A 27,787-nucleotide genomic window follows, 5' to 3' on the forward strand; every position below is an offset into this window, starting at 1 on the left:
CTGGATATAATTATTGTGATCTTTCAACCCGTCTTTATATCCTACTTGACGAGAAAAATCAAACAAGACCTGAAGGGTATCCATTATATACGATTGATCAAGCGATCCATGTTCATGACCTTGGGAATAAAATTCCAAACAACGACATATTGCAGACGTGAAGTTGATTCAGACTCTAAAGTCTGTAAAAGATAAATATCTCAGATAATCGTTTGCTAATTTTAATAACGTCTGCGATGAAAGGTATACTAGTGCTAGGGTCCTGTATTTAAACATGGATAATTATTATATGGACTATTATAGCCCAAGAGGATATTGGAGGGGTAGAGCAGCGATTAGTAAATTTGCTGATGCAGCAAGGGTCGCACGTTCTGTTACTGAAATTTGGTTAGCACGACAGGCAATATGGCACATTTATTGCCACCACCTAAACAAATTCAGTACGCACATTTTGATGTCAACACTCGAAATGAAGTTCATCAAGTAGATATTTTGTTTTTACCACATGATACTATTAAAACTGGTAGACGTCAATCGCGAACATCAAATTACGTGTTGACTGTTGCTGACGTTGCAGGTAGATATAAAGAATCAGAACAACTATCAACAAAGACAGCAACTAAAGTTCAATCTACTTTTGAACGAATTTATGAACGTGGCGGCCTGCGATGGCCACAGTCGTTACATGTTGATCGTTGCGGAGAGTTTCTTGGTGCAATAACATCTCCGATGCAATAACATAACAACACAATCAGACGATGGCACACTGCGATTCATTGTGATCTGGCAATCGTTGAATAATTGTATCGAACACATGCTGAACGGTTGTTTTGATATCAATACGATCAAGAGTGAGACAGGAAAGAGAAAAAGAAAAACAGATGCAAATGCAGTTTGATAAGGAAGAAAGAGAGACAGAAAGACAAATGCAGTTATAAAAAGAACAAATACAGTTACAGAAAGAGCAAATTTATTTACAGTAATAGGTTTAAAGGTTGACTATATATATATAGAGAGAGAGAAAGATTATAGAATGTAATAAAATAATGACTATAATGTCCTTTTATTATCTTCAATGAAACAATTTATTAAGTCATAACATACAACAATGGATACAAAAATGATTCAATTATCGCGTGCTATTCCTTTCTTTTTCGTCTCCGTCTTTGGTTCTATGAGATTTTCCTAATATCTGTAAAAGAAATGAGAGGCATTAAGAGCATTTGCAGTGGGTGAGTTGCAAAAATAAAGTACAGTATTGGTTTTCTAAGGATATGCATCTTGAAAACTAATTTGCTTTGTTCATTCGAATCTAGAGAGCTAATAAATGTAGAGAATAACTTGAAATTCAGGTTGATAAGCTAACGTTTAAGTCAAACTCGTATATCAGGCATAAGATGTGACAAACATGTTACGGGCAAGACTGATATTTCTTACTTTCCATGGCGTTTGCTGTATCCGTAGCCACCTCTACCCCAGCCAAATCCACCTCCGAATCCTCCAATTCCTCCGCCGAATCCTAAACCCCACCCCTTGCCTCCGCTGTATCCTCCATATCCCCCATATCCACCGCCGAATCCCAATCCCCAGCCCAAGCCCCTGCCGCTACTATATCCACCATATCCTCCATAGCCACCATGACCTCCATATCCTCCATAACCGCCGTAGCCACCATAGCCACCATAGCCGCCATGTCCGCCGTAGCCACCATATCCTCCGTAGCCACCATAACCGCCATAGCCGCCATGGCCACCGTAGAATGTACCGACGGCAGCACCTACTATGCAGGCTAGGAGAACTAGTGCAGTCTTCATTTCCGTCTGCTAGAGAAAGTACGTTTACAAAATAAATGACAATATTAAATGAAACAAACGTTTTGCTTCGTGGTGTGGTTTATACGATTCCTCCGCATGCATGTTGATATTATATCTTCTGCTTTAAAGAATGAAAGACGAAGGGGTTTGCTTCCATAGTGTCCTTGTTGCAAGGTAATTGTAAATGTCTCAATGGAAAACTAAAATATTAATAATAAAAAAAGTATATTTAAGGTTCAAAAATTGAACTATATCGATTCCATGCGTTTTTACTGGTGCTCAAGGTAAATTTCTTAATAAAGCATCGATTCCATCACCTCCAAATTTTAGAATATTAAATTAATACTCTCGAGATTATTCGAGCTCCGTTATGGGGTCAATTCCTGGGCACCATCTTCTGGAACTGCCTAATGATATCGAGATCTCCTATACTGGGCTGCTTGAAAATATACGTGTGTGTATAGTGTCATGCTTCTGAAGGAGAAATATACCCGACTCTCGCTAAAAGACCGCATGACTTTACAATAGGTTTTGATGGGAAAAAAATGAAGTCTCCTTAAGAGAATTTCACTACTTTTAATATTAATGTCCCATCGACGACGAACTTCATTTTTCATATATCTTATACCACCCGTCTAGTTCATATATTGCAATAGAAGAAAATAAGCATTAGTTTGAAGATCAATTCTTGCTTGTGAAACGCAGTATATATATATATATATATATATATATATATATATATATATATATATATATATATATATATATATATATATATATATATATATATATATATATATATATATATATATATATATATATATATATATGTGTAAGGTAAGAAAGTGAATGATCGACTCGACGAGCTGCCATCATCACGTTTCGCGATGTTAGACAAATTAAGTTCCATAGTGAACAATTAAATAGCCTTAAGTGAAACGTTTAGGTTAACAGTCTGAAAATCTAAGACTTCATTCCTGCTCTGCATTGTCATTGTATATCTCTTTCGTAGCTTTCACAAGTTACTAGGTAGATGAGAGAAACCAATAAAATGAACACCACACGTAAACTGTTTAATATTTAAATATGTATGTTTTGTTTATATGAAATAAACATTCTCATCTATAAGAACTAATGGTTCTAAACCTTAAACGTCTTCTGCATTTTTTCGTTTTTAAGTACTGAAGATGTATTACCTGTTCTTATCCCAGGTCTCTTTTATTTGATATTTTTCACGATGAATTAAATTGGACGTAATTATCATTAAGTATACTTGTGCAATGCATCTTCTTTTCATTTATTAAAAAAATCTGCTTTATCATCCAGCTGTTCCTATGCAACTTTGCAAAACTTAATATGAAAATAACTAATTTCTAAACACATATGCGTCTAAATACGAACATTGATGATAACATTTAAATACAAAACAAAATAAAATGTTCCTGCAGAGTATTGAAAAGAAAGGATGCATTGAAATATTTATTTGTAAATCGATATTATGTTCCTCGAAGTAATACATTGTTAGGTGTTGATTTTTCAATGGTCTTATTAAAATAAAATATGAGCAATGATTTGCACATCCCTATACACATTTAGAGCTCTTGTAGACATCGTAGTGATACAGACATTGTTGACCGAATGCATAAAATATTTTATTCTTACAAAATGAAAATGTTGCTAAAATAGGCTGTGGATAAAGATTTTGTAATTAGATCCAATACTAGAATGGTATGTTTTACAAATAATTTAGAACAGTATCTTTTTCTGTAAAGCACGATCAAGAGAGGTTTACCTTTCTTGAGACTTCCCTTTCGCGTATAGTAAGACATTCATCTTCTAAAAATGTTAAAATTGTTATTTATTTCTAACTTTCTAAGGGTATATTATGCGGGTTAATCACGAAAGTTAATTAGCATTTTCAATAATGTCACTTACCTGTATGGTTGGTGCCGATGTAAAGGACACTAAAGACCTGAACGTTCGACTAAGGACTGGCAGTTGCCTGTGCTGCTTCGTCAGATATGCAGCACTTTTATACCAATTTTAGACTAAGTATCTGTCACATTTAATCAAAGACGATGATTGATAAAGAAGAAGGAAACACATTATTCAACAAGATTAATTTGAGACTTGAAATATTTACGGATTTTTCCGCATAGCATTTGCAAACATAATTTCACAACAACAACAAAACAGCCACGTCTACATCTAGAGCTATCGTGAAGAGTTTCATTAGCTTAATGAAGTTTAATTTATTAACCTTCAACATTACTATAAAGACAGATATGTCATTGGAATTTACTAATATAGTAAGCATAACTACTAGCCATCAGTGTTAGCGAAAAGGGTATTACTGTTGTTGCTTTCCAATTTCATACTGTAAAGGGATCCGACTTCACGATTTCTATTGCTTTCTGCAAAACTTGTAATATTTCAATGTTAATTCAAAATAAGTGAATAGAGAGGAAGGAATGAGATTGCAAGGATGCTACGGCTAATGTACATTCAACTGACTTTTAATATCTTGTTCCAATGGACCAAGTATACGTTTCCAATGTGTCTGTATAGTGCTTCATAAAACGGTTATCTCACAGTTTGTAAATACATTGATGCACACTTTACTGATCCGGATGACACACCGCTGCTTTTAACATTTCTCTTCTTTCTTAATGATAACTAAAATATCAGAAAAGGAAGGTATTACAATTATAAACACAGTGACTGCACAAATTATTTTTCTTGTTCGCTTATGTCTAAATGCTATTTATTCTCGCCTTCGAGATAGGTATAGTTCGATTTCTAACTGAGGAAGCCAAAGATGGTCAGAATGGTTGCAATTTCCAATGCTTGTGCGTTCCCATTGAGGTCCAAACACCTGAGGGAGTTTAAAGCGACAAACAAAAACGCAAATCTAGTTGTAAATATTTCATGTAAGGCGTTAATGGGAACTACAGACTAATTACTGCTGCCAACGTGAACACGTATGTCTACGTTTGTACGGCTTAAAGGCGTTAACCATGTTCCATCACTACGATTTCCATTGTGGTGATTGAATTACAATCAGGTGTCTGTCATGTGGCTAGTTTCGCTGTTTCAGCCGTGAGTGAAACAACTATCATTCTTAAAATTTGTTTTGAATAACAGCGATATGAACCAAATCACGTTTTCGCTGATTTTGCTGACCGGCATGATGCTATTATCGTTAATTAAGTACACGACCTTAAAATCGGCATCAATGCCTGCGCTTGCACTGGCCATATTAGAAGTGCAGGCTTCTTGGTTTAGAGACTCACTATCTGGATTGTCGTTAAACGGACACGATAGTCCGTTGGCGATTACAGTAATGTTGCTAAAGAAGGCATGACATGATAGACAGATAGTATGTTAATATTTGTTCTCACTGTTGTTTAATTTCAATTGTGAATGTGTACTCACCATATCAGCCGACGAATGCCGTTCGTCTATGACATGCGTCGAGATTTTCTAAATGCCGCTTACAGGTACACTCCACCCAAACAAATAACCAGCTTTTTCACTGCTTTGTAGTCTGCAGTCATTCATGTATCATGATTTTAGCGAGCTGATGTTTTGGCAAAAACCCATCCAAACATTGCTTGGTAGGCGACCACCATTTGTGGATCCACTGTCTATACCCACCTGCAGCAAGTCGGGGGGGGGGGGAGAGGGGAGGGCTGCCTGTTATAAGGCGCAGTTGTCATCAGTTTCATGTTTACTATCAAGTGATAAAGGATTTTCATTTAGATATGATGTTCCCGTCTGGGATAGACAGAGTGGAAAGCTTTTAAAAACAAGTGAAATTGTTCCCTACGAGTTCTTTCGAACAATTTAAATATGAATAAAACCTTAGACTGGCTTCGGCAGCATAGCCAAAGTCATTGCCTTGTCACGAAGTATGACTATCTACCTGATAAAAAATTTAAACCAGGTCTTACTCCAGAAAGCATTTGTTTGTATGTACGCTGGAAAAGTGTACATCGTCTCCTTTGCACAAGATAGTAGATGTAAAAGTAGCGGCAGTGCAGCTCAATGTAATCGTCTTAACATACGTTTTGGGTTATCCCTGATGCAAAGAAACCTTAAATGTATAGCTCTTTTGTAAGAACAGAAATCGTCTATTAAGCATTTAAGAGCAAATGACCAACGGATTAAGACAAAATTACAATGGGTACCAAGGTGTATGTAAATTTGAAAATTATTACAAGCATTACCAACGATACTGTCAATGCTGGCAGAGCAACAAGAGCATGAAAATCGCAATCAACTAACCATGAAACGTTTGCGTTTTTGAATCACCTGCACCAGAAGTATTGGTACGTCAAGAAAAAGGTGAGCCATGCAAAATGTGCAAGCGTCATAAGATACCTTTGCAACTTATAGGTAGCATTGCGATGTGACTTGTGACCATATGTTTTGTCTACACTTGAACAAGGAACATGCTGTACATAGCTATGAGAGCGCACGTCTCAGTGAATGTATATGTGTGCTCATTTGTATGCGTCCTCGTTTACCGATCCGATCATTCACTATTAAGCGTCATCCTCTTCTCTATTACTGTCTGTATAGAAACGTAGCTATCAAGTGGCAGGACTCTCGACCAAATATATTATCGAGACCAGTGCGATATCGCGACTGAGAATCATGTAAATGTATAGTAAAAATCATGAGGTATCGCTCGCGCTTTTGCGAAGAAGTTTCTAAACTTCTGAGAAGAAGTTTTTAAGCTTCATCATATCAATGTCCCCTGAATACCAAGCCTGGTGGATGTTTCTTAGCGTGTGGGTATCAACACCATTAAACAAAATCAGAATATTGCAGTTATCTATGATCACTTTAGGTATTTTCACATATCGCTGAGTAACATATATAATACCGGTGTTTTTGTATCTGCCTCGGGAAAATATCCGAACTGGATTCGATTGTTTGTCTAGTATCACATCATCGTATACTACGAGAATGTTTATACCTCGTTGAGATCATCTACCAACGGTGCATCGTTGATCGTAATAAAATCAATACGATCATTACCATCCTCGTCCAAGTAGAAATAGCCTCTTACCAGACCCTTATAGACCTATGATAATTGCTCTGATAGAATTTGGTAGCGCTCGATGATGCTTGACTGGCTCTTGTTTTCCAATTGCTGAGAAGTCAATTACATCCATGTTGTTTGTTGTTGTTGTGCGGTTTAATGCAATGTTTCAGCACACGATAGGCTATACATGGCGGCCAGAAGTAATGGTGGAGGAAAACCCCGGAAAACCCCGGAAAGAACCACCGACCCACGAAAAACTACTGTCAAGCTTTCTCACATACCCACATTGGCCGAATCCGAGACTCGAACCCACGCAGACTCAGGTGAGATAGCAATGTTCCGTAACGATAACCGCTTTAGACAACTCGGGGCCCCTCGAAGAAATATAATAAGTAGATGGCATTATATTGTATTCTATGCATAGTACCCACCAATACCAGTGAAATAAGTACAATAACGACGAGGAATAGAAAGCGTGCACTTACGGGCAAGAGTGTTAAATGTGGTACAAAAACTACAAATGCATTCTGCATGCAACAGGCGGGGATATCACTGCTTCACTGGGAAAATTACCAGGGGCTCGATGGACTAGGTGTCCTGGCGAGAAGCATCTTCCTGGATATAATTATTGTGATCTTTCAACCCGTCTTTATATCCTACTTGACGAGAAAAATCAAACAAGACCTGAAGGGTATCCATTATATACGATTGATCAAGCGATCCATGTTCATGACCTTGGGAATAAAATTCCAAACAACGACATATTGCAGACGTGAAGTTGATTCAGACTCTAAAGTCTGTAAAAGATAAATATCTCAGATAATCGTTTGCTAATTTTAATAACGTCTGCGATGAAAGGTATACTAGTGCTAGGGTCCTGTATTTAAACATGGATAATTATTATATGGACTATTATAGCCCAAGAGGATATTGGAGGGGTAGAGCAGCGATTAGTAAATTTGCTGATGCAGCAGGGGTCGCACGTTCTGTTACTGAAATTTGGTTAGCACGACAGGCAATATGGCACATTTATTGCCACCACCTAAACAAATTCAGTACGCACATTTTGATGTCAACACTCGAAATGAAGTTCATCAAGTAGATATTTTGTTTTTACCACATGATACTATTAAAACTGGTAGACGTCAATCGCGAACATCAAATTACGTGTTGACTGTTGCTGACGTTGCAGGTAGATATAAAGAATCAGAACAACTATCAACAAAGACAGCAACTAAAGTTCAATCTACTTTTGAACGAATTTATGAACGTGGCGGCCTGCGATGGCCACAGTCGTTACATGTTGATCGTTGCGGAGAGTTTCTTGGTGCAATAACATCTCCGATGCAATAACATAACAACACAATCAGACGATGGCACACTGCGATTCATTGTGATCTGGCAATCGTTGAATAATTGTATCGAACACATGCTGAACGGTTGTTTTGATATCAATACGATCAAGAGTGAGACAGGAAAGAGAAAAAGAAAAACAGATGCAAATGCAGTTTGATAAGGAAGAAAGAGAGACAGAAAGACAAATGCAGTTATAAAAAGAACAAATACAGTTACAGAAAGAGCAAATTTATTTACAGTAATAGGTTTAAAGGTTGACTATATATATATATAGAGAGAGAAAGATTATAGAATGTAATAAAATAATGACTATAATGTCCTTTTATTATCTTCAATGAAACAATTTATTAAGTCATAACATACAACAATGGATACAAAAATGATTCAATTATCGCGTGCTATTCCTTTCTTTTTCGTCTCCGTCTTTGGTTCTATGAGATTTTCCTAATATCTGTAAAAGAAATGAGAGGCATTAAGAGCATTTGCAGTGGGTGAGTTGCAAAAATAAAGTACAGTATTGGTTTTCTAAGGATATGCATCTTGAAAACTAATTTGCTTTGTTCATTCGAATCTAGAGAGCTAATAAATGTAGAAAATAACTTGAAATTCAGGTTGATAAGCTAACGTTTAAGTCAAACTCGTATATCAGGCATAAGATGTGACAAACATGTTACGGGCAAGACTGATATTTCTTACTTTCCATGGCGTTTGCTGTATCCGTAGCCACCTCTACCCCAGCCAAATCCACCTCCGAATCCTCCAATTCCTCCGCCGAATCCTAAACCCCACCCCTTGCCTCCGCTGTATCCTCCATATCCCCCATATCCACCGCCGAATCCCAATCCCCAGCCCAAGCCCCTGCCGCTACTATATCCACCATATCCTCCATAGCCACCATGACCTCCATATCCTCCATAACCGCCGTAGCCACCATAGCCACCATAGCCGCCATGTCCGCCGTAGCCACCATATCCTCCGTAGCCACCATAACCGCCATAGCCGCCATGGCCACCGTAGAATGTACCGACGGCAGCACCTACTATGCAGGCTAGGAGAAGTGCAGTCTTCATTTCCGTCTGCTAGAGAAAGTACGTTTACAAAATAAATGACAATATTAAATGAAACAAACGTTTTGCTTCGTGGTATGGTTTATACGATTCCTCCGCATGCATGTTGATATTATATCTTCTGCTTTAAAGAATGAAAGACGAAGGGGTTTGCTTCCATAGTGTCCTTGTTGCAAGGTAATTGTAAATGTCTCAATGGAAAACTAAAATATTAATAATAAAAAAAGTATATTTAAGGTTCAAAAATTGAACTATATCGATTCCATGCGTTTTTACTGGTGCTCAAGGTAAATTTCTTAATAAAGCATCGATTCCATCACCTCCAAATTTTAGAATATTAAATTAATACTCTCGAGATTATTCGAGCTCCGTTATGGGGTCAATTCCTGGGCACCATCTTCTGGAACTGCCTAATGATATCGAGATCTCCTATACTGGGCTGCTTGAAAATATACGTGTGTGTATAGTGTCATGCTTCTGAAGGAGAAATATACCCGACTCTCGCTAAAAGACCGCATGACTTTACAATAGGTTTTGATGGGAAAAAAATGAAGTCTCCTTAAGAGAATTTCACTACTTTTAATATTAATGTCCCATCGACGACGAACTTCATTTTTCATATATCTTATACCACCCGTCTAGTTCATATATTGCAATAGAAGAAAATAAGCATTAGTTTGAAGATCAATTCTTGCTTGTGAAACGCAGTATATAGATATATATATATATATATATATATATATATATATATATATATATATATATATATATATATATATATATATATATATATATATATATATATATATATATATATATATATACATATATATATATATATATATATATATATATATATATATATATATATATATATATATATATATATATATATATATATATATGTAAGGTAAGAAAGTGAATGATCGACTCGACGAGCTGCCATCATCACGTTTCGCGATGTTAGACAAATTAAGTTCCATAGTGAACAATTAAATAGCCTTAAGTGAAACGTTTAGGTTAACAGTCTGAAAATCTAAGACTTCATTCCTGCTCTGCATTGTCATTGTATATCTCTTTCGTAGCTTTCACAAGTTACTAGGTAGATGAGTGAAACCAATAAAATGAACACCACACGTAAACTGTTTAATATTTAAATATGTATGTTTTGTTTATATGAAATAAACATTCTCATCTATAAGAACTAATGGTTCTAAACCTTAAACGTCTTCTGCATTTTTTCGTTTTTAAGTACTGAAGATGTATTACCTGTTCTTATCCCAGGTCTCTTTTATTTGATATTTTTCACGATGAATTAAATTGGACGTAATTATCATTAAGTATACTTGTGCAATGCATCTTCTTTTCATTTATTAAAAAAATCTGCTTTATCATCCAGCTGTTCCTATGCAACTTTGCAAAACTTAATATGAAAATAACTAATTTCTAAACACATATGCGTCTAAATACGAACATTGATGATAACATTTAAATACAAAACAAAATAAAATGTTCCTGCAGAGTATTGAAAAGAAAGGATGCATTGAAATATTTATTTGTAAATCGATATTATGTTCCTCGAAGTAATACATTGTTAGGTGTTGATTTTTCAATGGTCTTATTAAAATAAAATATGAGCAATGATTTGCACATCCCTATACACATTTAGAGCTCTTGTAGACATCGTAGTGATACAGACATTGTTTACCGAATGCATAAAATATTTTATTCTTACAAAATGAAAATGTTGCTAAAATAGGCTGTGGATAAAGATTTTGTAATTAGATCCAATACTAGAATGGTATGTTTTACAAATAATTTAGAACAGTATCTTTTTCTGTAAAGCACGATCAAGAGAGGTTTACCTTTCTTGAGACTTCCCTTTCGCGTATAGTAAGACATTCATCTTCTAAAAATGTTAAAATTGTTATTTATTTCTAACTTTCTAAGGGTATATTATGCGGGTTAATCACGAAAGTTAATTAGCATTTTCAATAATGTCACTTACCTGTATGGTTGGTGCCGATGTAAAGGACACTAAAGACCTGAACGTTCGACTAAGGACTGGCAGTTGCCTGTGCTGCTTCGTCAGATATGCAGCACTTTTATACCAATTTTAGACTAAGTATCTGTCACATTTAATCAAAGACGATGATTGATAAAGAAGAAGGAAACACATTATTCAACAAGATTAATTTGAGACTTGAAATATTTACGGATTTTTCCGCATAGCATTTGCAAACATAATTTCACAACAACAACAAAACAGCCACGTCTACATCTAGAGCTATCGTGAAGAGTTTCATTAGCTTAATGAAGTTTAATTTATTAACCTTCAACATTACTATAAAGACAGATATGTCATTGGAATTTACTAATATAGTAAGCATAACTACTAGCCATCAGTGTTAGCGAAAAGGGTATTACTGTTGTTGCTTTCCAATTTCATACTGTAAAGGGATCCGACTTCACGATTTCTATTGCTTTCTGCAAAACTTGTAATATTTCAATGTTAATTCAAAATAAGTGAATAGAGAGGAAGGAATGAGATTGCAAGGATGCTACGGCTAATGTACATTCAACTGACTTTTAATATCTTGTTCCAATGGACCAAGTATACGTTTCCAATGTGTCTGTATAGTGCTTCATAAAACGGTTATCTCACAGTTTGTAAATACATTGATGCACACTTTACTGATCCGGATGACACACCGCTGCTTTTAACATTTCTCTTCTTTCTTAATGATCACTAAAATATCAGAAAAGGAAGGTATTACAATTATAAACACAGTGACTGCACAAATTATTTTTCTTGTTCGCTTATGTCTAAATGCTATTTATTCTCGCCTTCGAGATAGGTATAGTTCGATTTCTAACTGAGGAAGCCAAAGATGGTCAGAATGGTTGCAATTTCCAATGCTTGTGCGTTCCCATTGAGGTCCAAACACCTGAGGGAGTTTAAAGCGACAAACAAAAACGCAAATCTAGTTGTAAATATTTCATGTAAGGCGTTAATGGGAACTACAGACTAATTACTGCTGCCAACGTGAACACGTATGTCTACGTTTGTACGGCTTAAAGGCGTTAACCATGTTCCATCACTACGATTTCCATTGTGGTGATTGAATTACAATCAGGTGTCTGTCATGTGGCTAGTTTCGCTGTTTCAGCCGTGAGTGAAACAACTATCATTCTTAAAATTTGTTTTGAATAACAGCGATATGAACCAAATCACGTTTTCGCTGATTTTGCTGAACGGCATGATGCTATTATCGTTAATTAAGTACACGACCTTAAAATCGGCATCAATGCCTGCGCTTGCACTGGCCATATTAGAAGTGCAGGCTTCTTGGTTTAGAGACTCACTATCTGGATTGTCGTTAAACGGACACGATAGTCCGATGGCGATTACAGTAATGTTGCTAAAGAAGGCATGACATGATAGACAGATAGTATGTTAATATTTGTTCTCACTGTTGTTTAATTTCAATTGTGAATGTGTACTCACCATATCAGCCGACGAATGCCGTTCGTCTATGACATGCGTCGAGATTTTCTAAATGCCGCTTACAGGTACACTCCACCCAAACAAATAACCAGCTTTTTCACTGCTTTGTAGTCTGCAGTCATTCATGTATCATGATTTTAGCGAGCTGATGTTTTGGCAAAAACCCATCCAAACATTGCTTGGTAGGCGACCACCATTTGTGGATCCACTGTCTATACCCACCTGCAGCAAGTCGGGGGGGGGGGGGGGGAGAGGGGAGGGCTGCCTGTTATAAGGCGCAGTTGTCATCAGTTTCATGTTTACTATCAAGTGATAAAGGATTTTCATTTAGATATGATGTTCCCGTCTGGGATAGACAGAGTGGAAAGCTTTTAAAAACAAGTGAAATTGTTCCCTACGAGTTCTTTCGAACAATTTAAATATGAATAAAACCTTAGACTGGCTTCGGCAGCATAGCCAAAGTCATTGCCTTGTCACGAAGTATGACTATCTACCTGATAAAAAATTTAAACCAGGTCTTACTCCAGAAAGCATTTGTTTGTATGTACGCTGGAAAAGTGTACATCGTCTCCTTTGCACAAGATAGTAGATGTAAAAGTAGCGGCAGTGCAGCTCAATGTAATCGTCTTAACATACGTTTTGGGTTATCCCTGATGCAAAGAAACCTTAAATGTATAGCTCTTTTGTAAGAACAGAAATCGTCTATTAAGCATTTAAGAGCAAATGACCAACGGATTAAGACAAAATTACAATGGGTACCAAGGTGTATGTAAATTTGAAAATTATTACAAGCATTACCAACGATACTGTCAATGCTGGCAGAGCAACAAGAGCATGAAAATCGCAATCAACTAAGCATGAAACGTTTGCGTTTTTGAATCACCTGCACCAGAAGTATTGGTACGTCAAGAAAAAGGTGAGCCATGCAAAATGTGCAAGCGTCATAAGATACCTTTGCAACTTATAGGTAGCATTGCGATGTGACTTGTGACCATATGTTTTGTCTACACTTGAACAAGGAACATGCTGTACATAGCTATGAGAGCGCACGTCTCAGTGAATGTATATGTGTGCTCATTTGTATGCGTCCTCGTTTACCGATCCGATCATTCACTATTAAGCGTCATCCTCTTCTCTATTACTGTCTGTATAGAAACGTAGCTATCAAGTGGCAGGACTCTCGACCAAATATATTATCGAGACCAGTGCGATATCGCGACTGAGAATCATGTAAATGTATAGTAAAAATCATGAGGTATCGCTCGCGCTTTTGCGAAGAAGTTTCTAAACTTCTGAGAAGAAGTTTTTAAGCTTCATCATATCAATGTCCCCTGAATACCAAGCCTGGTGGATGTTTCTTAGCGTGTGGGTATCAACACCATTAAACAAAATCAGAATATTGCAGTTATCTATGATCACTTTACGTATTTTCACATATCGCTGAGTAACATATATAATACCGGTGTTTTTGTATCTGCCTCGGGAAAATATCCGAACTGGATTCGATTGTTTGTCTAGTATCACATCATCGTATACTACGAGAATGTTTATACCTCGTTGAGATCATCTACCAACGGTGCATCGTTGATCGTAATAAAATCAATACGATCATTACCATCCTCGTCCAAGTAGAAATAGCCTCTTACCAGACCCTTATAGACCTATGATAATTGCTCTGATAGAATTTGGTAGCGCTCGATGATGCTTGACTGGCTCTTGTTTTCCAATTGCTGAGAAGTCAATTACATCCATGTTGTTTGTTGTTGTTGTGCGGTTTAATGCAATGTTTCAGCACACGATAGGCTATACATGGCGGCCAGAAGTAATGGTGGAGGAAAACCCCGGAAAACCCCGGAAAGAACCACCGACCCACGAAAAACTACTGTCAAGCTTTCTCACATACCCACATTGGCCGAATCCGAGACTCGAACCCACGCAGACTCAGGTGAGATAGCAATGTTCCGTAACGATAACCGCTTTAGACAACTCGGGGCCCCTCGAAGAAATATAATAAGTAGATGGCATTATATTGTATTCTATGCATAGTACCCACCAATACCAGTGAAATAAGTACAATAACGACGAGGAATAGAAAGCGTGCACTTACGGGCAAGAGTGTTAAATGTGGTACAAAAACTACAAATGCATTCTGCATGCAACAGGCGGGGATATCACTGCTTCACTGGGAAAATTACCAGGGGCTCGATGGACTAGGTGTCCTGGCGAGAAGCATCTTCCTGGATATAATTATTGTGATCTTTCAACCCGTCTTTATATCCTACTTGACGAGAAAAATCAAACAAGACCTGAAGGGTATCCATTATATACGATTGATCAAGCGATCCATGTTCATGACCTTGGGAATAAAATTCCAAACAACGACATATTGCAGACGTGAAGTTGATTCAGACTCTAAAGTCTGTAAAAGATAAATATCTCAGATAATCGTTTGCTAATTTTAATAACGTCTGCGATGAAAGGTATACTAGTGCTAGGGTCCTGTATTTAAACATGGATAATTATTATATGGACTATTATAGCCCAAGAGGATATTGGAGGGGTAGAGCAGCGATTAGTAAATTTGCTGATGCAGCAGGGGTCGCACGTTCTGTTACTGAAATTTGGTTAGCACGACAGGCAATATGGCACATTTATTGCCACCACCTAAACAAATTCAGTACGCACATTTTGATGTCAACACTCGAAATGAAGTTCATCAAGTAGATATTTTGTTTTTACCACATGATACTATTAAAACTGGTAGACGTCAATCGCGAACATCAAATTACGTGTTGACTGTTGCTGACGTTGCAGGTAGATATAAAGAATCAGAACAACTATCAACAAAGACAGCAACTAAAGTTCAATCTACTTTTGAACGAATTTATGAACGTGGCGGCCTGCGATGGCCACAGTCGTTACATGTTGATCGTTGCGGAGAGTTTCTTGGTGCAATAACATCTCCGATGCAATAACATAACAACACAATCAGACGATGGCACACTGCGATTCATTGTGATCTGGCAATCGTTGAATAATTGTATCGAACACATGCTGAACGGTTGTTTTGATATCAATACGATCAAGAGTGAGACAGGAAAGAGAAAAAGAAAAACAGATGCAAATGCAGTTTGATAAGGAAGAAAGAGAGACAGAAAGACAAATGCAGTTATAAAAAGAACAAATACAGTTACAGAAAGAGCAAATTTATTTACAGTAATAGGTTTAAAGGTTGACTATATATATATATAGAGAGAGAAAGATTATAGAATGTAATAAAATAATGACTATAATGTCCTTTTATTATCTTCAATGAAACAATTTATTAAGTCATAACATACAACAATGGATACAAAAATGATTCAATTATCGCGTGCTATTCCTTTCTTTTTCGTCTCCGTCTTTGGTTCTATGAGATTTTCCTAATATCTGTAAAAGAAATGAGAGGCATTAAGAGCATTTGCAGTGGGTGAGTTGCAAAAATAAAGTACAGTATTGGTTTTCTAAGGATATGCATCTTGAAAACTAATTTGCTTTGTTCATTCGAATCTAGAGAGCTAATAAATGTAGAAAATAACTTGAAATTCAGGTTGATAAGCTAACGTTTAAGTCAAACTCGTATATCAGGCATAAGATGTGACAAACATGTTACGGGCAAGACTGATATTTCTTACTTTCCATGGCGTTTGCTGTATCCGTAGCCACCTCTACCCCAGCCAAATCCACCTCCGAATCCTCCAATTCCTCCGCCGAATCCTAAACCCCACCCCTTGCCTCCGCTGTATCCTCCATATCCCCCATATCCACCGCCGAATCCCAATCCCCAGCCCAAGCCCCTGCCGCTACTATATCCACCATATCCTCCATAGCCACCATGACCTCCATATCCTCCATAACCGCCGTAGCCACCATAGCCACCATAGCCGCCATGTCCGCCGTAGCCACCATATCCTCCGTAGCCACCATAACCGCCATAGCCGCCATGGCCACCGTAGAATGTACCGACGGCAGCACCTACTATGCAGGCTAGGAGAAGTGCAGTCTTCATTTCCGTCTGCTAGAGAAAGTACGTTTACAAAATAAATGACAATATTAAATGAAACAAACGTTTTGCTTCGTGGTATGGTTTATACGATTCCTCCGCATGCATGTTGATATTATATCTTCTGCTTTAAAGAATGAAAGACGAAGGGGTTTGCTTCCATAGTGTCCTTGTTGCAAGGTAATTGTAAATGTCTCAATGGAAAACTAAAATATTAATAATAAAAAAAGTATATTTAAGGTTCAAAAATTGAACTATATCGATTCCATGCGTTTTTACTGGTGCTCAAGGTAAATTTCTTAATAAAGCATCGATTCCATCACCTCCAAATTTTAGAATATTAAATTAATACTCTCGAGATTATTCGAGCTCCGTTATGGGGTCAATTCCTGGGCACCATCTTCTGGAACTGCCTAATGATATCGAGATCTCCTATACTGGGCTGCTTGAAAATATACGTGTGTGTATAGTGTCATGCTTCTGAAGGAGAAATATACCCGACTCTCGCTAAAAGACCGCATGACTTTACAATAGGTTTTGATGGGAAAAAAATGAAGTCTCCTTAAGAGAATTTCACTACTTTTAATATTAATGTCCCATCGACGACGAACTTCATTTTTCATATATCTTATACCACCCGTCTAGTTCATATATTGCAATAGAAGAAAATAAGCATTAGTTTGAAGATCAATTCTTGCTTGTGAAACGCAGTATATAGATATATATATATATATATATATATATATATATATATATATATATATATATATATATATATATATATATATATATATATATATATATATATATATATATATATATATATATATATATATATATATATATATATATATATATATATATATATATATATATATATATATATATATATATATATATATATATATATATATATATATATATATATATATATATATATGTAAGGTAAGAAAGTGAATGATCGACTCGACGAGCTGCCATCATCACGTTTCGCGATGTTAGACAAATTAAGTTCCATAGTGAACAATTAAATAGCCTTAAGTGAAACGTTTAGGTTAACAGTCTGAAAATCTAAGACTTCATTCCTGCTCTGCATTGTCATTGTATATCTCTTTCGTAGCTTTCACAAGTTACTAGGTAGATGAGTGAAACCAATAAAATGAACACCACACGTAAACTGTTTAATATTTAAATATGTATGTTTTGTTTATATGAAATAAACATTCTCATCTATAAGAACTAATGGTTCTAAACCTTAAACGTCTTCTGCATTTTTTCGTTTTTAAGTACTGAAGATGTATTACCTGTTCTTATCCCAGGTCTCTTTTATTTGATATTTTTCACGATGAATTAAATTGGACGTAATTATCATTAAGTATACTTGTGCAATGCATCTTCTTTTCATTTATTAAAAAAATCTGCTTTATCATCCAGCTGTTCCTATGCAACTTTGCAAAACTTAATATGAAAATAACTAATTTCTAAACACATATGCGTCTAAATACGAACATTGATGATAACATTTAAATACAAAACAAAATAAAATGTTCCTGCAGAGTATTGAAAAGAAAGGATGCATTGAAATATTTATTTGTAAATCGATATTATGTTCCTCGAAGTAATACATTGTTAGGTGTTGATTTTTCAATGGTCTTATTAAAATAAAATATGAGCAATGATTTGCACATCCCTATACACATTTAGAGCTCTTGTAGACATCGTAGTGATACAGACATTGTTTACCGAATGCATAAAATATTTTATTCTTACAAAATGAAAATGTTGCTAAAATAGGCTGTGGATAAAGATTTTGTAATTAGATCCAATACTAGAATGGTATGTTTTACAAATAATTTAGAACAGTATCTTTTTCTGTAAAGCACGATCAAGAGAGGTTTACCTTTCTTGAGACTTCCCTTTCGCGTATAGTAAGACATTCATCTTCTAAAAATGTTAAAATTGTTATTTATTTCTAACTTTCTAAGGGTATATTATGCGGGTTAATCACGAAAGTTAATTAGCATTTTCAATAATGTCACTTACCTGTATGGTTGGTGCCGATGTAAAGGACACTAAAGACCTGAACGTTCGACTAAGGACTGGCAGTTGCCTGTGCTGCTTCGTCAGATATGCAGCACTTTTATACCAATTTTAGACTAAGTATCTGTCACATTTAATCAAAGACGATGATTGATAAAGAAGAAGGAAACACATTATTCAACAAGATTAATTTGAGACTTGAAATATTTACGGATTTTTCCGCATAGCATTTGCAAACATAATTTCACAACAACAACAAAACAGCCACGTCTACATCTAGAGCTATCGTGAAGAGTTTCATTAGCTTAATGAAGTTTAATTTATTAACCTTCAACATTACTATAAAGACAGATATGTCATTGGAATTTACTAATATAGTAAGCATAACTACTAGCCATCAGTGTTAGCGAAAAGGGTATTACTGTTGTTGCTTTCCAATTTCATACTGTAAAGGGATCCGACTTCACGATTTCTATTGCTTTCTGCAAAACTTGTAATATTTCAATGTTAATTCAAAATAAGTGAATAGAGAGGAAGGAATGAGATTGCAAGGATGCTACGGCTAATGTACATTCAACTGACTTTTAATATCTTGTTCCAATGGACCAAGTATACGTTTCCAATGTGTCTGTATAGTGCTTCATAAAACGGTTATCTCACAGTTTGTAAATACATTGATGCACACTTTACTGATCCGGATGACACACCGCTGCTTTTAACATTTCTCTTCTTTCTTAATGATCACTAAAATATCAGAAAAGGAAGGTATTACAATTATAAACACAGTGACTGCACAAATTATTTTTCTTGTTCGCTTATGTCTAAATGCTATTTATTCTCGCCTTCGAGATAGGTATAGTTCGATTTCTAACTGAGGAAGCCAAAGATGGTCAGAATGGTTGCAATTTCCAATGCTTGTGCGTTCCCATTGAGGTCCAAACACCTGAGGGAGTTTAAAGCGACAAACAAAAACGCAAATCTAGTTGTAAATATTTCATGTAAGGCGTTAATGGGAACTACAGACTAATTACTGCTGCCAACGTGAACACGTATGTCTACGTTTGTACGGCTTAAAGGCGTTAACCATGTTCCATCACTACGATTTCCATTGTGGTGATTGAATTACAATCAGGTGTCTGTCATGTGGCTAGTTTCGCTGTTTCAGCCGTGAGTGAAACAACTATCATTCTTAAAATTTGTTTTGAATAACAGCGATATGAACCAAATCACGTTTTCGCTGATTTTGCTGAACGGCATGATGCTATTATCGTTAATTAAGTACACGACCTTAAAATCGGCATCAATGCCTGCGCTTGCACTGGCCATATTAGAAGTGCAGGCTTCTTGGTTTAGAGACTCACTATCTGGATTGTCGTTAAACGGACACGATAGTCCGATGGCGATTACAGTAATGTTGCTAAAGAAGGCATGACATGATAGACAGATAGTATGTTAATATTTGTTCTCACTGTTGTTTAATTTCAATTGTGAATGTGTACTCACCATATCAGCCGACGAATGCCGTTCGTCTATGACATGCGTCGAGATTTTCTAAATGCCGCTTACAGGTACACTCCACCCAAACAAATAACCAGCTTTTTCACTGCTTTGTAGTCTGCAGTCATTCATGTATCATGATTTTAGCGAGCTGATGTTTTGGCAAAAACCCATCCAAACATTGCTTGGTAGGCGACCACCATTTGTGGATCCACTGTCTATACCCACCTGCAGCAAGTCGGGGGGGGGGGGAGGGGAGGGCTCCCTGTTATAAGGCGCAGTTGTCATCAGTTTCATGTTTACTACCAAGTGATAAAGGATTTTCATTTAGATATGATGTTCCCGTCTGGGATAGACAGAGTGGAAAGCTTTTAAAAACAAGTGAAATTGTTCCCTACGAGTTCTTTCGAACAATTTAAATATGAATAAAACCTTTGACTGGCTTCGGCAGCATAGCCAAAGTCATTGCCTTGTCACGAAGTATGACTATCTACCTGATAAAAAATTTAAACCAGGTCTTACTCCAGAAAGCATTTGTTTGTATGTACGCTGGAAAAGTGTACATCGTCTCCTTTGCACAAGATAGTAGATGTAAAAGTAGCGGCAGTGCAGCTCAATGTAATCGTCTTAACATACGTTTTGGGTTATCCCTGATGCAAAGAAACCTTAAATGTATAGCTCTTTTGTAAGAACAGAAATCGTCTATTAAGCATTTAAGAGCAAATGACCAACGGATTAAGACAAAATTACAATGGGTACCAAGGTGTATGTAAATTTGAAAATTATTACAAGCATTACCAACGATACTGTCAATGCTGGCAGAGCAACAAGAGCATGAAAATCGCAATCAACTAACCATGAAACGTTTGCGTTTTTGAATCACCTGCACCAGAAGTATTGGTACGTCAAGAAAAAGGTGAGCCATGCAAAATGTGCAAGCGTCATAAGATACCTTTGCAACTTATAGGTAGCATTGCGATGTGACTTGTGACCATATGTTTTGTCTACACTTGAACAAGGAACATGCTGTACATAGCTATGAGAGCGCACGTCTCAGTGAATGTATATGTGTGCTCATTTGTATGCGTCCTCGTTTACCGATCCGATCATTCACTATTAAGCGTCATCCTCTTCTCTATTACTGTCTGTATAGAAACGTAGCTATCAAGTGGCAGGACTCTCGACCAAATATATTATCGAGACCAGTGCGATATCGCGACTGAGAATCATGTAAATGTATAGTAAAAATCATGAGGTATCGCTCGCGCTTTTGCGAAGAAGTTTCTAAACTTCTGAGAAGAAGTTTTTAAGCTTCATCATATCAATGTCCCCTGAATACCAAGCCTGGTGGATGTTTCTTAGCGTGTGGGTATCAACACCATTAAACAAAATCAGAATATTGCAGTTATCTATGATCACTTTACGTATTTTCACATATCGCTGAGTAACATATATAATACCGGTGTTTTTGTATCTGCCTCGGGAAAATATCCGAACTGGATTCGATTGTTTGTCTAGTATCACATCATCGTATACTACGAGAATGTTTATACCTCGTTGAGATCATCTACCAACGGTGCATCGTTGATCGTAATAAAATCAATACGATCATTACCATCCTCGTCCAAGTAGAAATAGCCTCTTACCAGACCCTTATAGACCTATGATAATTGCTCTGATAGAATTTGGTAGCGCTCGATGATGCTTGACTGGCTCTTGTTTTCCAATTGCTGAGAAGTCAATTACATCCATGTTGTTTGTTGTTGTTGTGCGGTTTAATGCAATGTTTCAGCACACGATAGGCTATACATGGCGGCCAGAAGTAATGGTGGAGGAAAACCCCGGAAAACCCCGGAAAGAACCACCGACCCACGAAAAACTACTGTCAAGCTTTCTCACATACCCACATTGGCCGAATCCGAGACTCGAACCCACGCAGACTCAGGTGAGATAGCAGTGTTCCGTAACGATAACCGCTTTAGACAACTCGGGGCCCCTCGAAGAAATATAATAAGTAGATGGCATTATATTGTATTCTATGCATAGTACCCACCAATACCAGTGAAATAAGTACAATAACGACGAGGAATAGAAAGCGTGCACTTACGGGCAAGAGTGTTAAATGTGGTACAAAAACTACAAATGCATTCTGCATGCAACAGGCGGGGATATCACTGCTTCACTGGGAAAATTACCAGGGGCTCGATGGACTAGGTGTCCTGGCGAGAAGCATCTTCCTGGATATAATTATTGTGATCTTTCAACCCGTCTTTATATCCTACTTGACGAGAAAAATCAAACAAGACCTGAAGGGTATCCATTATATACGATTGATCAAGCGATCCATGTTCATGACCTTGGGAATAAAATTCCAAACAACGACATATTGCAGACGTGAAGTTGATTCAGACTCTAAAGTCTGTAAAAGATAAATATCTCAGATAATCGTTTGCTAATTTTAATAACGTCTGCGATGAAAGGTATACTAGTGCTAGGGTCCTGTATTTAAACATGGATAATTATTATATGGACTATTATAGCCCAAGAGGATATTGGAGGGGTAGAGCAGCGATTAGTAAATTTGCTGATGCAGCAGGGGTCGCACGTTCTGTTACTGAAATTTGGTTAGCACGACAGGCAATATGGCACATTTATTGCCACCACCTAAACAAATTCAGTACGCACATTTTGATGTCAACACTCGAAATGAAGTTCATCAAGTAGATATTTTGTTTTTACCACATGATACTATTAAAACTGGTAGACGTCAATCGCGAACATCAAATTACGTGTTGACTGTTGCTGACGTTGCAGGTAGATATAAAGAATCAGAACAACTATCAACAAAGACAGCAACTAAAGTTCAATCTACTTTTGAACGAATTTATGAACGTGGCGGCCTGCGATGGCCACAGTCGTTACATGTTGATCGTTGCGGAGAGTTTCTTGGTGCAATAACATCTCCGATGCAATAACATAACAACACAATCAGACGATGGCACACTGCGATTCATTGTGATCTGGCAATCGTTGAATAATTGTATCGAACACATGCTGAACGGTTGTTTTGATATCAATACGATCAAGAGTGAGACAGGAAAGAGAAAAAGAAAAACAGATGCAAATGCAGTTTGATAAGGAAGAAAGAGAGACAGAAAGACAAATGCAGTTATAAAAAGAACAAATACAGTTACAGAAAGAGCAAATTTATTTACAGTAATAGGTTTAAAGGTTGACTATATATATATATAGAGAGAGAAAGATTATAGAATGTAATAAAATAATGACTATAATGTCCTTTTATTATCTTCAATGAAACAATTTATTAAGTCATAACATACAACAATGGATACAAAAATGATTCAATTATCGCGTGCTATTCCTTTCTTTTTCGTCTCCGTCTTTGGTTCTATGAGATTTTCCTAATATCTGTAAAAGAAATGAGAGGCATTAAGAGCATTTGCAGTGGGTGAGTTGCAAAAATAAAGTACAGTATTGGTTTTCTAAGGATATGCATCTTGAAAACTAATTTGCTTTGTTCATTCGAATCTAGAGAGCTAATAAATGTAGAGAATAATTTGAAATTCAGGTTGATAAGCTAACGTTTAAGTCAAACTCGTATATCAGGCATAAGATGTGACAAACATGTTACGGGCAAGACTGATATTTCTTACTTTCCATGGCGTTTGCTGTATCCGTAGCCACCTCTACCCCAGCCAAATCCACCTCCGAATCCTCCAATTCCTCCGCCGAATCCTAAACCCCACCCCTTGCCTCCGCTGTATCCTCCATATCCCCCATATCCACCGCCGAATCCCAATCCCCAGCCCAAGCCCCTGCCGCTACTATATCCACCATATCCTCCATAGCCACCATGACCTCCATATCCTCCATAACCGCCGTAGCCACCATAGCCACCATAGCCGCCATGTCCGCCGTAGCCACCATATCCTCCGTAGCCACCATAACCGCCATAGCCGCCATGGCCACCGTAGAATGTACCGACGGCAGCACCTACTATGCAGGCTAGGAGAACTAGTGCAGTCTTCATTTCCGTCTGCTAGAGAAAGTACGTTTACAAAATAAATGACAATATTAAATGAAACAAACGTTTTGCTTCGTGGTGTGGTTTATACGATTCCTCCGCATGCATGTTGATATTATATCTTCTGCTTTAAAGAATGAAAGACGAAGGGGTTTGCTTCCATAGTGTCCTTGTTGCAAGGTAATTGTAAATGTCTCAATGGAAAACTAAAATATTAATAATAAAAAAAGTATATTTAAGGTTCAAAAATTGAACTATATCGATTCCATGCGTTTTTACTGGTGCTCAAGGTAAATTTCTTAATAAAGCATCGATTCCATCACCTCCAAATTTTAGAATATTCAATTAATACTCTCGAGATTATTCGAGCTCCGTTATGGGGTCAATTCCTGGGCACCATCTTCTGGAACTGCCTAATGATATCGAGATCTCCTATACTGGGCTGCTTGAAAATATACGTGTGTGTATAGTGTCATGCTTCTGAAGGAGAAATATACCCGACTCTCGCTAAAAGACCGCATGACTTTACAATAGGTTTTGATGGGAAAAAAATGAAGTCTCCTTAAGAGAATTTCACTACTTTTAATATTAATGTCCCATCGACGACGAACTTCATTTTTCATATATCTTATACCACCCGTCTAGTTCATATATTGCAATAGAAGAAAATAAGCATTAGTTTGAAGATCAATTCTTGCTTGTGAAACGCAGTATATATATATATATATATATATATATATATATATATATATATATATATATATATATATATATATATATATATATATATATATATATATATATATATATATATATGTAAGGTAAGAAAGTGAATGATCGACTCGACGAGCTGCCATCATCACGTTTCGCGATGTTAGACAAATTAAGTTCCATAGTGAACAATTAAATAGCCTTAAGTGAAACGTTTAGGTTAACAGTCTGAAAATCTAAGACTTCATTCCTGCTCTGCATTGTCATTGTATATCTCTTTCGTAGCTTTCACAAGTTACTAGGTAGATGAGTGAAACCAATAAAATGAACACCACACGTAAACTGTTTAATATTTAAATATGTATGTTTTGTTTATATGAAATAAACATTCTCATCTATAAGAACTAATGGTTCTAAACCTTAAACGTCTTCTGCATTTTTTCGTTTTTAAGTACTGAAGATGTATTACCTGTTCTTATCCCAGGTCTCTTTTATTTGATATTTTTCACGATGAATTAAATTGGACGTAATTATCATTAAGTATACTTGTGCAATGCATCTTCTTTTCATTTATTAAAAAAATCTGCTTTATCATCCAGCTGTTCCTATGCAACTTTGCAAAACTTAATATGAAAATAACTAATTTCTAAACACATATGCGTCTAAATACGAACATTGATGATAACATTTAAATACAAAACAAAATAAAATGTTCCTGCAGAGTATTGAAAAGAAAGGATGCATTGAAATATTTATTTGTAAATCGATATTATGTTCCTCGAAGTAATACATTGTTAGGTGTTGATTTTTCAATGGTCTTATTAAAATAAAATATGAGCAATGATTTGCACATCCCTATACACATTTAGAGCTCTTGTAGACATCGTAGTGATACAGACATTGTTTACCGAATGCATAAAATATTTTATTCTTACAAAATGAAAATGTTGCTAAAATAGGCTGTGGATAAAGATTTTGTAATTAGATCCAATACTAGAATGGTATGTTTTACAAATAATTTAGAACAGTATCTTTTTCTGTAAAGCACGATCAAGAGAGGTTTACCTTTCTTGAGACTTCCCTTTCGCGTATAGTAAGACATTCATCTTCTAAAAATGTTAAAATTGTTATTTATTTCTAACTTTCTAAGGGTATATTATGCGGGTTAATCACGAAAGTTAATTAGCATTTTCAATAATGTCACTTACCTGTATGGTTGGTGCCGATGTAAAGGACACTAAAGACCTGAACGTTCGACTAAGGACTGGCAGTTGCCTGTGCTGCTTCGTCAGATATGCAGCACTTTTATACCAATTTTAGACTAAGTATCTGTCACATTTAATCAAAGACGATGATTGATAAAGAAGAAGGAAACACATTATTCAACAAGATTAATTTGAGACTTGAAATATTTACGGATTTTTCCGCATAGCATTTGCAAACATAATTTCACAACAACAACAAAACAGCCACGTCTACATCTAGAGCTATCGTGAAGAGTTTCATTAGCTTAATGAAGTTTAATTTATTAACCTTCAACATTACTATAAAGACAGATATGTCATTGGAATTTACTAATATAGTAAGCATAACTACTAGCCATCAGTGTTAGCGAAAAGGGTATTACTGTTGTTGCTTTCCAATTTCATACTGTAAAGGGATCCGACTTCACGATTTCTATTGCTTTCTGCAAAACTTGTAATATTTCAATGTTAATTCAAAATAAGTGAATAGAGAGGAAGGAATGAGATTGCAAGGATGCTACGGCTAATGTACATTCAACTGACTTTTAATATCTTGTTCCAATGGACCAAGTATACGTTTCCAATGTGTCTGTATAGTGCTTCATAAAACGGTTATCTCACAGTTTGTAAATACATTGATGCACACTTTACTGATCCGGATGACACACCGCTGCTTTTAACATTTCTCTTCTTTCTTAATGATAACTAAAATATCAGAAAAGGAAGGTATTACAATTATAAACACAGTGACTGCACAAATTATTTTTCTTGTTCGCTTATGTCTAAATGCTATTTATTCTCGCCTTCGAGATAGGTATAGTTCGATTTCTAACTGAGGAAGCCAAAGATGGTCAGAATGGTTGCAATTTCCAATGCTTGTGCGTTCCCATTGAGGTCCAAACACCTGAGGGAGTTTAAAGCGACAAACAAAAACGCAAATCTAGTTGTAAATATTTCATGTAAGGCGTTAATGGGAACTACAGACTAATTACTGCTGCCAACGTGAACACGTATGTCTACGTTTGTACGGCTTAAAGGCGTTAACCATGTTCCATCACTACGATTTCCATTGTGGTGATTGAATTACAATCAGGTGTCTGTCATGTGGCTAGTTTCGCTGTTTCAGCCGTGAGTGAAACAACTATCATTCTTAAAATTTGTTTTGAATAACAGCGATATGAACCAAATCACGTTTTCGCTGATTTTGCTGAACGGCATGATGCTATTATCGTTAATTAAGTACACGACCTTAAAATCGGCATCAATGCCTGCGCTTGCACTGGCCATATTAGAAGTGCAGGCTTCTTGGTTTAGAGACTCACTATCTGGATTGTCGTTAAACGGACACGATAGTCCGATGGCGATTACAGTAATGTTGCTAAAGAAGGCATGACATGATAGACAGATAGT

The 27,787-nt window shown here is 36.4% G+C and overlaps 2 protein-coding genes across 2 annotated transcripts; both read right to left on the reverse strand.

Moving 5' to 3' along the window:
- Nucleotides 1-1,058: 1,058 nt before the first annotated feature.
- On the reverse strand, nucleotides 1,059-11,360 carry LOC149795235 (uncharacterized). Its single transcript, XM_089964967.1, has 3 exons — nucleotides 11,299-11,360; nucleotides 8,974-9,302; nucleotides 1,059-1,746 (listed from the first exon to the last, which is right to left on the reverse strand). Exons 2-3 carry the CDS (start codon nucleotides 9,291-9,293, stop codon nucleotides 1,434-1,436), a joined length of 633 nt encoding a protein of 210 aa, XP_089821093.1. The 5' UTR covers nucleotides 9,294-9,302; nucleotides 11,299-11,360; the 3' UTR covers nucleotides 1,059-1,433.
- A 5,108-nt stretch (nucleotides 11,361-16,468) lies between these two features.
- Nucleotides 16,469-26,410, reverse strand: LOC149795236 (uncharacterized). Its single transcript, XM_089963769.1, has 3 exons — nucleotides 26,342-26,410; nucleotides 24,106-24,437; nucleotides 16,469-16,781 (listed from the first exon to the last, which is right to left on the reverse strand). Exons 2-3 carry the CDS (start codon nucleotides 24,426-24,428, stop codon nucleotides 16,469-16,471), a joined length of 636 nt encoding a protein of 211 aa, XP_089819895.1. The 5' UTR covers nucleotides 24,429-24,437; nucleotides 26,342-26,410.
- Between the last annotated feature and the right edge of the window lie 1,377 nt (nucleotides 26,411-27,787).

Source organism: Sinohyriopsis cumingii, chromosome 7 (genome assembly GCF_028554795.1).
Source record: "Sinohyriopsis cumingii isolate HCF-2022 chromosome 7, ASM2855479v2, whole genome shotgun sequence".
NCBI classification, from domain to species: domain Eukaryota; kingdom Metazoa; phylum Mollusca; class Bivalvia; order Unionida; family Unionidae; genus Sinohyriopsis; species Sinohyriopsis cumingii.

Excerpts from the sequence above, each read along its gene's own strand:
- LOC149795236 (XM_089963769.1), bottom strand. The coding sequence starts at position 24,428 with ATGAAGACTGCACTAGTTCTCCTAGCCTGCATAGTAGGTGCTGCCGTC. Across the intron at positions 16,782-24,105 it reads GGAGGAATTGGAGGATTCGG|TGGCGGCTATGGCGGTTATG; the intron begins AGGTGGATTTGG and ends CTACGGTGGCCA.
- LOC149795235 (XM_089964967.1), bottom strand. The coding sequence starts at position 9,293 with ATGAAGACTGCACTTCTCCTAGCCTGCATAGTAGGTGCTGCCGTCGGT. Across the intron at positions 1,747-8,973 it reads GGAGGAATTGGAGGATTCGG|TGGCGGCTATGGCGGTTATG; the intron begins AGGTGGATTTGG and ends CTACGGTGGCCA.